Here is a 14,975-nt window from a genome sequence, read left to right as displayed (position 1 = left end):
AAAAATCGGCTTAAAGGCGATTGCGCTTTGGTTTGGAATTTCAATATGCGACTTCCCCTGAGGCTTTATTAATTCATCGGTTGCTCCTAAAATGGTTTTTCCGCTTGCATGGATTGAAGCTTATGGCTCCCCATCCACTCCACCAAACACTCCATCGACCCCCATGGCGAGCCAATGTCAAATGGTTGGAAAAACCTTTCGATTTGCGGGGTCGCCGACATTTTCAGCGCCGCGTGTCGACCAAAAACTTCTGCCATCGAAATCGAATTTGACACAAATTAATTGCTATTTGATTTGATAAGTGCGAACGCGGAGCGGGAGTCGATTGTACGGATACAAAGAGCAACTGTGGGGGTTATGTTTAAGTGTTATCATCTAGAAATTGCTTTATTTGTGAAATGTTCGAAGAGACATCTAATGAATACTGAATGAACTCCTTGGCGTTGTGCGGGGAGCCGAGCTCGTTGTGGCTTCTCCTAAACTGCTTTGCGAGGGATGAGTGTCCCAGACCTTTAGCTTAGACCTTGGGCGCAGCTGGTGAGGATTGGGATGGTGTTTGCGGTGCCGCCTTTGGATGGATGTGGGGTTCAACTGGGGTAGAAGTGCTGCTTTCGGTGGCATTGAGGCGGGTAAAGTGCGGCCAGCCGGTGATCTCGGCGAACAGCCTATCCCCAGGACACTCGGTGTCTCGCACTTGTCTATGACCCAGCAACTTGTATGCGGGGTCAATGTAACCCTTGAAAACACCGAAGGCGATAAGGTTCTTGGTCGCATCCAGCATCTGTTTGGGTGGCAGTTCAGCTGAAAATAAAAGAAAAAGTTAAAAATCATTAGTAAAGAGTTTTCTAAAAGCAGAATTCAATGTGCTTACTTCTCCAATCACCGATCAGCACAATTCCCACGCTCTTGTCATTGTACTTTGGAGCATGAGCTCCGATAACATTGAATCCCCTTCCTGTGTAGATCATCCCATCGCCGCCGATTCCGAAACTATAGCCAATATCGTTCCAGCCTCGCTCCAATTGATGAAAATCCTGCATATCGCGCATGCTCTTCATGCAGTCATGTGTTGTATAGCACACCGCTGGCATATAGGAGTGGTGGATGATCACGTATGGGGCAGGACCCTCGAAGCGTTCCACTGACTTAGGAAAGCGTGCGCCCCAGTCTGAGCGGGATATAAGTCGAGCAGTGGCCATACCATCGCCCAGATCTGACTGCATGTGATGGCCATAGCCTGAAATTATAGATATAGGAATCTTAGATTAGTGAGGTTTTCCTTTTCTTAACTTAAATTAATATTTATAGTCCCAATCATTTCACTTATATTTCACAAAAAGGCCATTAAGTCTATCAAGTCAATTAACTTGAGTTTCTAGGAGTGGCAAAGGTACATCCCACATGGAAAATTTGGTTTTTAAATTTCTCTTTGAATGTGAACTGTTTGTTTACATTTATTTCTGTGAATTTCTTGACGTGGCGTAAACAACTTTAATTTGAACTTTTGCCATGAGCTATATCTGGCACAAAAACTCTAGCACTTCGAAGACAGTCAACATTTGTCGGCCTTAATTGAAAAGGGGGCGTGTGTAATGGGAAGGGGGCGTGTGCGGTTTGCGGTGGTGGTGGTGGTGGTGCTGCTGCCGCTACTACTACCGTACATCGTTCACATTCCATTGATAAATGATAGTCGGATTCCCCACGCGGCGTTGCTGTCTGCGGATTTCTACGGCGGTGGCTGCGGTTCCGACGACCCACGATTTTGCACTGACGCTGGTCGACTCCGCAACTCCCCGATTCGACTGAAAATCCCCGTTACGAGCTAACAAAAACAAGTTGCCGATCGGCTCCGATTGGCAATATAACGATCGTCATCAGTTGGCGCTGAGCGAGAATCAAATATGCTAAACTGCTGATGTGATAGGTGATTTTTAATTGATATCCCATTCAAATATATACTCGTATGTTTGTTTAATATTTTAGGGTAAAAAACGAGGGTTATTGATTGGCAGTAGCCTTTGATATTTCAGTGATTATAGCGGATTTCCTTTGGCCACAATTAGCCAACAATCGACGAGTGTATTTTTATTTTTCAAAAATAAATATTTGCTCACAACTTCGTCGTACCAAATATTGTGTATTCTTTTTATATTTTGCGCAATATTTTGCAATGGTAGTGAAAGTAAATATTTGCATTGGCCTGCTGGAAACTGTTCGCTATATTTGTGTGGAAAAAAAACAAATGATTATCTTCAGATACAGATGTATCTATTTCATAGCAGGGCATTCTCGATTCGTGTTGGTTCAGCTATATCACCATGACTCAGCTTAAAGCGCTCAATGCGAAATGTTTAAAAGCCAAATGGCAGAGGAAGCCGACCCGCAACAGGTGTTACGGGTCGGGTAACATCTATCAATGGCGTGAGCGTTTTGGCCGTTGACACTGCGGGCCGGAGAAAAGGCTGAAGCTCAGTTCCGTTTGGCCCTGGTTCCCCTTGGTGAGTCATAAATGCAAATTCAGACTCCAATCCGAAAACTATTTCATTCAAATTTTGCTTTATGTATGCTGCCGGAGTTGGCAAACATGAAAGTCAAAATGGGTAGGAAGTTTACGGGGGTTTTACGGGGTTTGCACTCATCGCCTTGGCATGTTTGCCGGCGTCTGCCAAAACTTCAAGCCACACCCACTGCGGGCAACACGCCCCCAGCATTTATATGCATACGGAAAACTTGGCGTGGGGTGGTTAGTGGGCCGATGGAAAAGCCGGAAAAACGGGCGACGGAAACAGGAGACGCAGCACTTGACTAAGTTAATAGCGGCAGTTTCTAATTAAAATTTACGGAGAGCGAAAGTTGCGTAATCACAGTCCGGGTAAGCATAATAACACTGTTGGTTTAAAAATATGGCAATGCAAAAATTACATTTTTATGATTTTGTGCATTATTTTTAGTAAATGTTTTTATATTTTAGTTGTTTCAAATTTTGATTATTAATGAACACACTGAATGAGATGGACTATACTTGGCATCCGCAACAAAATTAATCGGATTATGAAAAACAGCGTTAGAATCTTTTTATAAAAAGGAAATTATTCTTTTTTGTTTGGTTTTTGTACTAATAAATATGCTCTTATGTACTTAAAGAGCTTTTAACACCATTTTTTTTTTGAGAAAATGAAAGGTTTAAACTATTTTAAGTAAGAACTTTCGTGTCAACTATGATTATCTAAAAACCTATTAGAAGAGTATAGACTGCTGTTAATTTCTCCAAACTTGTTTTTGAGTATCGCGCCCCCAGTTTGGCACCTATTCTGAAGCCTGGATCCTGGATCCTGGACTTCATCAGCGGCACGTGCTTGAATAATAAACAGAGCAGGAACAGGAGCAGGAGGAGGAGCTGTATTGGCATGTGGGTTGTGAGGGGACTTTCAAATCGTTGACTGTTTAATTTATGCCGCTTAGTTTTTAGTGTGTGTGTGTGAAACATGTTAATTACATTTATATTTACAACCGAGCACGAAGAGCTCAAAATCACCCCGCTACCCTAATTGTTACCCTAATTACGCGGCCTAATAAAGTAAACATTAAAACCCGTCGGCCTAATCAATGTTGCAAACTTTGTGGCGCTAGTTTCACGCCCATACCACACACAGGCCTTAAAATTCACACCCATCAAATGGGAAACTATCGCCTCACCTGAGCCTTTGCCTGCACTCCGCAAATTTCGCTACAAAAAGTAATTTCACAGGCAGAGGCGCAAAGTTCTTTGATAATTTTCGATTAATCCCAGGGACGGTTTATCGGGCTCGTTGCTCTGCTGCTGATTAAATTCTCGCATAATTGAAGTATTTAAATTACCAGCGAATAATTAGAGTGGCAGAAATACTCACACACACACTAACAGTGCTGTGTGGAGTGGTCCCTTAGGTAATTGTTTGTTTTTAATCAGGCAAAGCACATAATAGAGACATTTCAATATTATTATGTTGACGATGCCGAAGAGCCCGTCAGTCTGCCATTAAACAAATATCCGTGCAGCCGTACATACATTGTTTCAGGGGAATGTGCGAAATTAAGTCACGCTCGATTACAACAAAAATTAAAAAGCAACAGGCAAAAAACGGCCAATACCCGTACAACGGGAAAACAAAAAAGTACCCGGAGCAAACAAACAGAAAAAAGAACACAATAAAATCTGTAAAAAATAACGAGAAAAAATAATAAAACCAGAAAAGAAAGCGAAGGTTCTACATAAAAAAAACCGAAGACTTAATCCCCTTTAATAAATTCATTTAAATTTAAATTCTGTTATCTACATCCGGAAACTGAAACTATAATATAATTGGGTTCTACACCTGATAATCTGGAAACATTTTTGACCTTTCGGCATTGCTTTTAACCTTAACTAAATGTTTTGATTTGGAAATTAGAAGATTTGAAAGGAAATATTCAACGATCTTTTGGATTTATGAATGTGCATGTTTGAACTCATCTTGTTTTTATAATTTTTTCTATTCCAAAAAAGTTTATTATTATATTATTCTATTCCACAAAAAACACATTGACGTATTCGCATTAACCTTCAAAAAATTAACACATTACGTGCTTATATTTTATTTATGGACATGAACGCTTCGAATATTTGAAATTTCTATAAATTTTAATATAAGAAAAAAGTTAATTGAAATGATTATTCTGCTAAGTTTGCCCTGGCAAACTCAAATGATATTAAGTTTCATTAATATAATTTTATAAGAGAGCGTCTTGAAGCCAGAGAACTTGATAAGCGACTCTCAGTATCGGTTAGGGTGCGAATATAATTATGAATATTAAAATCAAAAACCATTTTAATCGCCCGCTGACTGTCAGGCCGTAAATGACAATTTTGTTAAATGTCAGTAATTAATTGAAACAAAAAATCACATATCTGACAGCGTGCAAATTGTGCATACATTATATACGCTGCATTTCGTTACTGCGAGGTTATCACTGCTCAGGCTGACGTTGATTACAGGTGATGGGCGCTCAGGAATTTAACAAAAACAAAAAAATGCGATAAGACCGGTGGTACTATCTCCCCAATTTATATTCTCAGGGGCAAGTTGATAAGAAAAAGACTCTCAACACCCGGCACTTACCCATCATCGATAGCAGAACTAATCCCAAAGCTGTCATGTTGCTCTTTGCTTGTTGTTTGTTTTATTCTGCTGATGTTGCTGTTGCTGTTGCAATTGTTTGCTAGCCTTCTGCTACTTAGGAACTTGTGTGTGCGCTCGTACAAAATGTGACTTTGATTTAGGAACTTTTGTGTCGATTGTTGCTCGCTTTCAGTTGATTGTTGGTTGGTTGGTTGGTTGTTTGTTTGGTTGTTGGCTTGTTTGTTTGTTTGTTGCTTTGTATGTTGATTTATTGACTGGCTGGCATCTACCGGTTGCCGTGGCAAGAGTTGTGCAAAATTTCGACTGTTTGTGAAGGTCAGACTTTGGTTTGGCAGCGCTAATATAGCGGCCTTATGCTTCGTATCACAACCGCGAATGTTGGCCAGCATAAGGGCGGTCCCGAGTTTATAGAAAAATTCACACACCGAATTCGCACCGCCACTGCTAGCGTCGCTGCTGGCGCTGACGCTGCTCTGTTGTTGGTGTTGCTTCTGCTGCTGCCGTAGAAGCAATGCCAAACAAATGGTTAATCGCATGGAACTTATGGCGCCGATCGCTCTCGCCGCTCGCTCTTTGGTTTTGATTTTGCGACCGCGCTACCGCTCTCGGAGTGAGCTTTCCGCTGCCTCGGTTACCGCCGCTGCTTCAGCTACCGCCGCTGCCGCTGTCGCAGTCGCAGTCAACGTAGTAGCTGAATTTGATAAAGTTGTTATCAGCCACAAAGTTCCGCTAAGGTCAAGCTGTGGTCTTTAGGGAAATTTAATACAGCGATCGAGTCTAGTGATATATATATGTCTATACCCGGTGAATTACCCACGGCTTAGCGAATTCATTGGCCCCATTTAAGCGCATTTCACCTCTTCCGATCGGCGGTACTTTTTCCCATCCGAAGGGTTCTTTTTTGAAGCACCACTGTTACGAGGGCCACCACACGTGTCAGCGTGAATCAACATTCCGCCTTATAGATATGATTGCATTGAGAGAAAAGTGGTATATCAACCAAACCTAATACTATTCTAAAGTAGCTGAAGTCAGTAAACTTACTGGCATTTTGTAATTGATTAGAAAAATAATGAATAAAAACGTTTTTAAGTTTCTCACTCATAATCATATTATTATTACTCATATGTAAATATATTTTATACTCCCCACTTTTCTCTGCGTGCACGTAATGAATATACTTTAGCCTATCACTATGATATGCAATTAGGGTTAATCATCGAAAACGTTGCCTAGGCTATAGGGCAAAATTCACGCCTCGCAATCACAACTTCCGACAGGGGCGAGTGATTAACAATTATAACTGCTTTGGTTTATGACTTTTTAAAGACCGCGATGCGGATCGCTGATCATTGGTGATTGTTGATAGGGGGAGGCACTTCATATAAGTATATTTAAGTAGTTCAATATCGGTCAATCTTGAAGGTTGCCGCTGATAAGGGCTCTCTATCGTGCCCATAAATCAGCCAAGGGGAACTTTGTTGACAATCTACCCGAAAATTAGTTGTACAAACAATTTTCACTGTTTAAGTTCGCAATCATCCAGCTGTGGTCTGATTTTTGCCCTCAACAATGGCAAAGGTTAAGTTTTATATCTCTGTGGTGATTAATTATTGTCACTGACACTTGTCTTTGCTTTAGCGGGAAAGAAAAAATCACTCTTAACCTATGACTCATCCATTGTTTTAAACATCTTGTTTAAAAAATGCTAATATTCCATTTTTAAAGACATAGCTGGGGTTTTACTTCTCCTTGTATTTTGGTTTGATAAATGAATGAGGCATTCCCATAGCTTGAGGTGACAATGTGTTGTCAAATATTTTTGTTTAGATTGGCAATTTCGTAGAGTCATCGAAGAATTTAAGATATATTTATTCACAAAATTAAGTTGTATCAAAGATTGACAGCTCGCTGTTAAGCTTTTCCTTTTGATAACTATTTGTTTATGAAACTGTTAAATGTTAATAGAAAATATGTAAAAAATTTTAGTTTGTATCTCTCTTATTTCTTTATTATTTTCATTGAAAGAACGCGATTCGTCTTTGCTGGTCAACACTTTTGATGTTTCCACATTTTCTTTAAATATTTGTAAATTTTGGAACATTTTATTTGGCATGGCATCTAAGGTTCACATCAAGTAAACTGTTTTTAAGGTTAGGAAAAGCTGTTTTTTTAAAAGTAATTAGTTTTAAATAAGTTCCTCTAAAATAATTAAAACAAATTGCCTGGATTCTGAATTCAATTTTTGCAATTGAATAAATTCCGTGTCGTGTTACTTTTTTTTCTTTTTACTTTATACAGCTATAAATTGCGAGCTTTTATAGCTTATTAAAGCCTTATCTTATAATCAAGTGTGATCTTTTTAAATATTTGTATTCTTTAGATATAAGCTCAGTTTTTCCGGTTTCTATACTGAAAACCGTGACTTTCTCACAGTGACTGCTGTGCCAGCATCTCTGGGCCTCGTCGTTCTCTGTGTCATTTGCTTTCTTTGACCACCGCCACCGGACATACTCTTTTTTAATTTGTATTCGTGTGATTTAATTTTTTATTTTTATTTTTTTTGGACCGGGGATGCCCCTTTGGTGGGATCGATTTGGTTTTGGGGGAAGCCCGCTGCAAATGCGGCGGCGAGTATTAAATTACTTTAGTCGGAGTGCCGAGATCGGATGGATAGACAAATTAACAGCGTTTTATTTTCCGTCGTCGATTTATGGCGAACAACAAGCGCACATTCCATCTTCATTTTGATCTTAATCTGATTTTGTTTTAGTTTTTGTTATTGTAATTTGCGAGAGAGTGTGTGCACACACAGGTTTTTCAGGTCGAAAATTTAGGGGAAGCACCGCCAGATGCGTTCTGGCGCCTCGTTCAAAGGAAGTCCAAATCACCGGACTCATTTTCTCTACGTTTGCTGCTGCTGCTGCTGTGGCTGCTGCTTTATTTTATTTGCTGTTTATACTTGCGGCAAGGTAAACACGCGGACCACACCTTCGACCCCCCTCGAACCCAATATTTATTACACTTCAAAAAGGGGAAATTTCTCAAACGCTCTTGGAAATTGTTGAATTGTTTTTGGCAACAAAATAGTTGCGGCGGTACTTACCACAACTTGTGGCCAGCTGTTGTTGCTCGAACAATTCCGAATCCGTGAGGATTGGCGGGGGATTTGTGAGGGAAATGGAAACGGTTCCAGACGCCTTGTCGCCCATGTTGCGTGCCAATGTCTTTGACGCTAACTGAAATGAAGTCCGTAGCCATCGAGCAGAGAACTTAACTATATCGTTCCGCTGCCAACAGGTGCCTTTGATTAGGTCTTGTAATCTCGAGTTGCTCTTCCTTTTTTTAGTGCGCCTGCCTCGGGTTGGTGCGCCCCTTATAACTTTTAATGGACACATAATCCACTTGGGTCGAATAAAAGAATTTGTACTTCGGCTTTATATCTTTTTGAATGAATAACATTTCCTTAACCCCACTGTGGGGGTAATAAACGTAATGTTTATGATACACACCTGGATACAAGACTAATAATTAAAGATATTTTTACGACTACAGGTGTGCGATGGAGATAAACACTTGGAAAAACATGTTTATGATTTTCTTTTCGTAATAAAACAGTTTGTTTTATAAAACAAATGTACAATTTAAATTCAGAATTTGATATGTGATAAAAATCAGGTAAAGGGACTTATAACTTTTGTAGTTCCCCTAATATTTCTAAAGTTATATCCCCACGTTAGAGCATTACTAGTTCGACTTTCAATACACAATAATGCTGACCATTGTGTTCATAATTTACCATTCGACTGGCTACCCGATAATCGCACATCTTATCAAGGTATTAAGTGCCGCTCACTAACTACGCCTTGGCACGCTCTCCCGATGAAAAATGCCACGAGAGGGGGCAAAAATCACACGCAAAATCACAGGCCTTCTTTAGAGACACCTCCGCCCCTGGGCCGGGGTATTCACCAAGGTAAACATTATCGGGCCAGAAGCTTTACACTTTGGCACATTAGACAAATAAACGGGGTGTCTCTGCGGCTGTGTGTATATTACAATTAACAAAAGTAATTGCAATCGCTTGGGATTCCCCGAGGCCTCAATGAAAACTCTTTGATGGGTAAGCCATGCAAGAGTCTATCTACACGGCAAGTAAAAGACTGTAATTTCAGTATCAGTATCAGTTGGATACTGGCCAATATCGGTTCTCAATATTTCATTTTCACTATCGAAATAATCTCAATCGTTATAAATTGGTCCCAAGCCAAATGAATATCAGGCAATAATGTGAAGTAGTAATTTATTGATAATAAATTTAAGGGCCCGGTTTTTCAGCGTCTGATGAAAGACTGATAGTGGGGGGGTTTTTTAATTTAAAGTTTTATTTTTTAATCAGACATAACTGACCTTATATAATGTTGGTATTCTTAAATGAACCATATGGAGTACTTCAATTGATATCATTTATTCATTTATTGCTCAAAATATTTTATTTTTGGTGTAGAAATATGGCTTTTCGTCTTTAATTAAACATCAAATGTTTAAACATTAATGTATTTAGCTTGAAGTTAATAATTAAAATCAAACAAAGCATTTGAAGAGGAAGCTTGGGTCACTGGAACTAATTGTACTTCAGCTGTGAATTATTAAAAACATTTTGTGTTCCATAGAAAATGAAAACTCAAATCAAGAAGGTTAAGATCTTTTCATTAAACTGATAAAAAATCAATTGAATTTTGTATTTTTCTGTGTGCACATTCATTTAGATATTTGCCAGCGCCACCAATTGAAATCTTTGGCAGGGCAAACAAAATTCATCAGATGTCGCCATATCATTGTCTGTACTGATTAGTTACGCCTTGCTGGTTGCCAGGCAAATTTCCACAGAAATCGGAGGGGAATTCCCTCCAATGGAAGGGGGCAGTAGAAGGATGAGGGGCTGGAGGGTTACTGGTATCCTTGTAGCGGCACGCACATGCCATATATTAGGACGCATAAAATGACAAACGACTCGCGAGGCGCGTAAATTGAAAACTCGCTGAGCCTGTGCGAGATTGCCTGTGGAAATGGATGGAGGCACTGCGTCTGGGGAAGGGGAAAATGGGAATGGCGGGGAATATGGATTTCGGTGACTTTTTGGCTGTTTGTTATTGCTGCCTGAGCTGCCTCACTCTCTTGCTCTTCCTTTCTGGCTGGCTGTCGGCCAAAACTTTGCCAAAGTATTCAAATTAAAATTTCAATTAAGGAAGTGAATTTGTGTGTGCCGAAAGTGTATTAAGTCTATATAGAGCGGTGGCATCTTGGCATTTCACTGCTTCTGTATTCCACGTGTGCCTCGCCTACCACGCCCCCTCATTCGCCCACTTAGTTATCCCGCAAAAGAAGGCTAAAACCGAACAGAACTGAACCAACCTGAACTGAACAGAACAGATCCCACCCAGCTGTGTGAAGCATCCCGCCTACAAACCGAGCCTGGTCGTCGTCGTCGCCTGTTGTTTGATTTATTGCCAAAGTTTGTCGTCTGTCATATGACATAAGGAGTACTTTGTTGGAATATTTTACATTTTACGCGCCCCCCACACTCTGTACAGTCCCCACACACCTTACACTCGCTGACATTTTCCATTGAATTTGGAATGAGAACGCTGAAGAGGCTTTGATCGGGCCTCTGTGGGCATTATTAATAATGCAATCAATTTGTAAACAATTTGGCATATATCAATGCGCTTCGTGCTGCCCATAAATCTTTGGGAAATTAGCTCAGAGAGCCTACCGCCCCCCTGCCACGAACTTTTGCACTTAAAAATATTAAAAGTTAGTGTTTCGCATAAACAAAGTGGAATGGTTTCGTGGCTAAGACGTTCGGAAAGTGGCTATAAATTAATGGAATTTTTCAGTATTCATAGCTTAGGTATTTATGTTAAGTATATCTTCAAAGTGCTTAGCTACAAATCATAAATACTCTATATCTCTAGCTTATGATTTCAATGTTTATATAAGTTTAGTGGGATTTTTGAAAGCTCAGCATTATTAAATTATCCTTTGACAGCCATTTATTGTGGTTGGTTAAATTCAAATTGAGATCAATGTGGGCAAAGTGTCAGCCAGTTTAAAAATTGGTATTTCTCTCGCTATATATATTTCGAGGAACCGCATCCATATATTCCATTGGGATTCACTCCAGTATATTTTTTTGCAAGTGTGGTCATTTGCATGCCAGCCCCCCTGACAGATTGCTGGGCTGCCCTCTTGATGGATTGGCGGCTGGTTCTGGCCTGGAAATGTTTTGGGAGCAGGGTCATGGCAGCAGTGACTGCTAGTTTTGGAGTGTGGACAGGGGGCGGTTCCAACAGATTTTGCCATATTTCTGCGTTTTGGCTGCTCCAGTGGCTGCCATCGCTGGTGCTGCTGCTGCTGCTGCTTTGGCAGTTAGTGACAGCTGCGGTGATGGCTGCAGTTTGGGGGGAAAAAAAAACCCGAAATTGGAGAGCCGGGGAAACCATAACGCTTGTCCGGTTGGCAGCCATGCATTTCCAAGCATCGGGATGAGAACTGGGCCCGGGCCTTTGACTAGCCAAAGAATGGAATTCGTTTGGATGCTGTTTGCCCAAATTTCTGGACAGACATCCAGTACCCATTGGACAGAGTAGGCGACACACATAAAAGACAGTCAACAGAAAAAAAAAACAGAGATATGGCACTCGTACAGTAAACTTTCAGCTTTCAAAACCCCTGTATCTCCGGCTTGGCATATATCTGCTTTAGAGAGGTAAGTTCAGAGTTGGACCTCCTCAAGCTAATTGAATGAAGTTGCCCCACGAATTGTGTGTGTCCAGCTGAGATTCTTTCCTTGCGGAAGAGAAATTGCAAATGGATGTTCCCAATTCCCCTCATCCTTTGTTCCATTCTCCTTGGCTTGCCTTGGCCCCAATTTAAAAGTTTATGAACTTGTCAGCCAACTGGCGCCTCCACTCAGACTCTCACCCAGCTCTTTCCCTTTTTCTCTTTTTGTATTTTTTTGGCAGGAGGAAGGAGGAGGACCAAGGACCAGCGATGTCGGGGCGCCTCAACCAGCAGCACGCGGCGTATGCGCAACGAATGGAGCAAGAGAATAACCGGGTGCAGGCTACACAGGCCGTGAACAGCTACTACAGCCACTGGGGCAAAGTTACATCGCGCTTCGAGAACTGGACAAACAAGGAGTACTATGAGAAGGCCGAACAGAAGCTCCAATCCCATCGAGATCAGCAGGAAAAGGAATTGGCTCTCAGGGAGCGGCAGGCTAAGCTTCGTGAACTTTTTGCCTCTGAATCCGAGGCCTACGATAATGAAATAGAGCGTCGTCGTCGTCCGCGGGAACCTGGCGGTGGAGACCTCCAAATGCTAGGCCGAGTAAACCAATCCCTCAAGGAGCAGGAACAACTCCGTCGCAAACTAGAGATGGAGGCCAAGCTGTACGGTCGCTGGCGGCATGGAGTCGATGATGAAAAGCTGCTTTACCAATCCAAAACGGACAACGAAGTGCTGGCCAAACTCAACTGGCTGGACCGCCAGATCGAGAATCAGCAGCAGCGCGAGGAGCAGGAGGCGCTGGCCGCCGAAAGGCAGCTTCTATTGCAGCAAGAGATCAGCCGGACTGAGCAGGCTCAAAAGGAGCGCCAACAGATACGGGAGCAGCAGTTAAAGGAATTGCGGGCTCTACAGGAATCCCATATGTCGGAACTTCGTTTGCGCCAGCAAGAATCTGACAAGTTGAAGGAGGAAGAGCAGCACTTCCAGCTCTTCTTGGGTGAACTTGACAAGGAGCGGGAACTTCTGGAGGAGAGCAGTGCCCTGGTGCTAAAACAGGCCGACTCTGGGAACGCCTACAACCTGAAAAAGATCAAGGTGTTCATCCGACAACGCAGCGAAGCCAGTCGCAAGCAAATCTCACTGTGCATCAACATGTTGCAACGCATGTCCAAGTACGTGGTCAAAACGGAGGAGCTGAACAGTCTTCTAGAGAAGTACCGTTCGCACCTGGAGAACGAGGAACTATCCTGTGCCCAGATAGAGTCCATGTACGAGTCGGAAGCCAAGTACAACTTGCAGCGTTGTGAGGAGAACTGGCGGGAACAGCACTTGCAGCGCTACGGAGAGCTGAGCAAGTTCATCGACCAAGAGAAGGATTGCTTGGGCGGTCTGCTCCAAGAGAATGTCAGTCAGCAGCAGGCATTGGTGGAACTAAGAAGCCAACATCTGTCCGCTATTGAGCAGGCGAACAAGCAGTTAGAGCAACTTACTCAGGAGCAGTCTGAAATGAGTGTTCCATCGGTTACTAATCTCAAGGAAGTGGAATCCCAAGCTTCCGTTTCAGAGCAGTCGTTTGAAGAGAACCCTATGCCCAAAGTGAGTGACTCCTTCTCTAACCTTAACTTAGACGTGTGGAAGAATCTGCCCCCGGCTCGTGGAGAAGTGGACTTGCAGCGCCTTAACAAATCTCGTTCCCTGAATGTGGTTACCTCACAGACAGCCGCTCCACCGAAGTTCGCACGCAAGCGTGTGGCTTGGACTTAACATTTCAATCGTTTCAGCTTAAATTTCAATGGTATTATTAGACATATTGCTAGTTTAATCTCTGTTTAGCCATAGTTTATCTTTTTGTGTAACTCCCACACACTCAACATACACTCAACACACATCCCATTCCACTTCGAAACACTCCAACCCAATGAATACCACCACTTAACTCAAACGAACACCACTCTGTGCACTTGTAGTTGATAAGGCTGATAGATAGGCGCTTCCCCCCGAGGAGGGGCAATAAATCACTCAATTTGTGGGCCAGCAAAATCTAAAGGCTTTAATTATTGTCAAGTACAAGGCGTGGTCGGGTCAGGAGCGGATCTTCTACCTAGCGGCTGGATATAATATATACCTTAACGACTGTTATGCTTACAGAAATAATAAATCTAGCTGGTAAGTACAAATATTGTGGTCTAAAAAGAATGGGCTTTGGATACCATAAGTCAAAGTTATGGCCAGCTTAATGGAATACATCTATATGGAGTACATGTGATGAGTTTGTCAAGCCAAAGGTGTTTGGTTTTGAAATTGTTCAATTAGGGCAGACACAATTCCCAGGCACCAGATGCGATTAGCATTCAATCGAAATTAATATTTGTAGACTTTGGCAAATCTCTGGACAATTCCCATTGGTGGGGCTCTCGAGCTGCTAGGGACCAATAACGTTACATATACACACTAGCAGGCATTATTTAATGCATGTTATTCATCATCTATTTGAATAGATGGACGCCGCCCTCCCCCGTTTCATCACGCCACTCTCCACCCAATTCCCCATGCCATCAGCCGTAAGCTGCTCCTAATGGCCAAAATGCTCGCAAATGATGATGAATACGTTTCAATTACTCCACTCGAACTCTCCATCATCGAAATCAGAAGCAGAATCAAAACCGGGAGCAGGAATAATATTTTGTGGGCAAAAGCCGGTGGTACGATATCATTTGAGTGCTACCTGAGCAGCAGGTTTTCAAGGTAAGAGCGTTGCCTGTTAGCTGTTAGCTGCCGTCCATTCAGTGAGCATTCATGAAATATTGGGAAATTATTATCTGCAATTACTTTGGGCCAGAGTCGAGCCATTGAAAAACATTGCAGTCGATTTAGTGTTAATAAAAGCAAGGCATAACGAGATATGCATGCGCTCGATAAACCCACGTGCATAAAGAGGTATGCATGTGCATATTCATATATATATATATGTATATATATTTATGTAGCAAAATATAGGAAAATATGCCAAGCGCATCGCAG

General features: G+C 41.9%; 2 protein-coding genes across 4 annotated transcripts in view; one reads left to right on the top strand and one right to left on the bottom strand.

Moving 5' to 3' along the window:
• Positions 1–13,994, top strand: part of LOC108116364 (trichoplein keratin filament-binding protein) — a 29,094-nt gene extending 15,100 nt beyond the window's left edge. Inside the window, exons 1-2 of one of the 2 annotated variants that reach the window (XM_017228193.2) lie at positions 11,813–11,931; positions 12,188–13,994. In XM_017228193.2, the coding sequence (XP_017083682.1) occupies positions 12,216–13,718 (1,503 nt within the window). In that variant the 5' untranslated portion in view covers positions 11,813–11,931; positions 12,188–12,215 and the 3' untranslated portion in view covers positions 13,719–13,994. Of the gene's footprint in view, positions 1–11,812; positions 11,932–12,187 lie in introns of those variants that run through there. The other variant, XM_017228194.2, reaches the window with a different exon arrangement.
• On the bottom strand, positions 361–5,648 carry LOC108116365 (peptidoglycan-recognition protein LB). 2 transcript variants are annotated; one of them, XM_017228195.1, is made up of 3 exons: positions 5,139–5,648; positions 872–1,237; positions 361–801 (listed from the first exon to the last, which is right to left on the bottom strand). In XM_017228195.1, the coding sequence occupies exons 1-3, from the start codon at positions 5,173–5,175 to the stop codon at positions 518–520; spliced, it is 687 nt and encodes a 228-aa protein (XP_017083684.1). In that variant the 5' UTR covers positions 5,176–5,648; the 3' UTR covers positions 361–517. The 2 variants fall into 2 exon arrangements, with proteins under 2 accessions (XP_017083684.1, XP_017083685.1); XM_017228196.1 differs by lacking the exon at positions 5,139–5,648 and adding an exon at positions 1,662–1,764.
• Positions 13,995–14,975: the final 981 nt, after the last annotated feature.

Source organism: Drosophila eugracilis, unplaced genomic scaffold, assembly GCF_018153835.1.
Source record: "Drosophila eugracilis isolate 14026-0451.02 unplaced genomic scaffold, ASM1815383v1 contig_367, whole genome shotgun sequence".
Taxonomy (NCBI): Eukaryota; Metazoa; Arthropoda; class Insecta; order Diptera; family Drosophilidae; genus Drosophila; species Drosophila eugracilis.
The sequence above is the reverse complement of the archived record's forward strand: the minus strand, read 5'-3'. Positions and strand labels throughout refer to the sequence as shown.

Excerpts from the sequence above, each read along its gene's own strand:
- LOC108116365 (XM_017228195.1), bottom strand. The coding sequence starts at position 5,175 with ATGACAGCTTTGGGATTAGTTCTGCTATCGATGATGG. Across the intron at positions 1,238-5,138 it reads AGTTCTGCTATCGATGATGG|GCTATGGCCATCACATGCAG; the intron begins GTAAGTGCCGGG and ends CTATAATTTCAG. Across the intron at positions 802-871 it reads GCTGATCGGTGATTGGAGAA|CTGAACTGCCACCCAAACAG; the intron begins GTAAGCACATTG and ends TTTTATTTTCAG.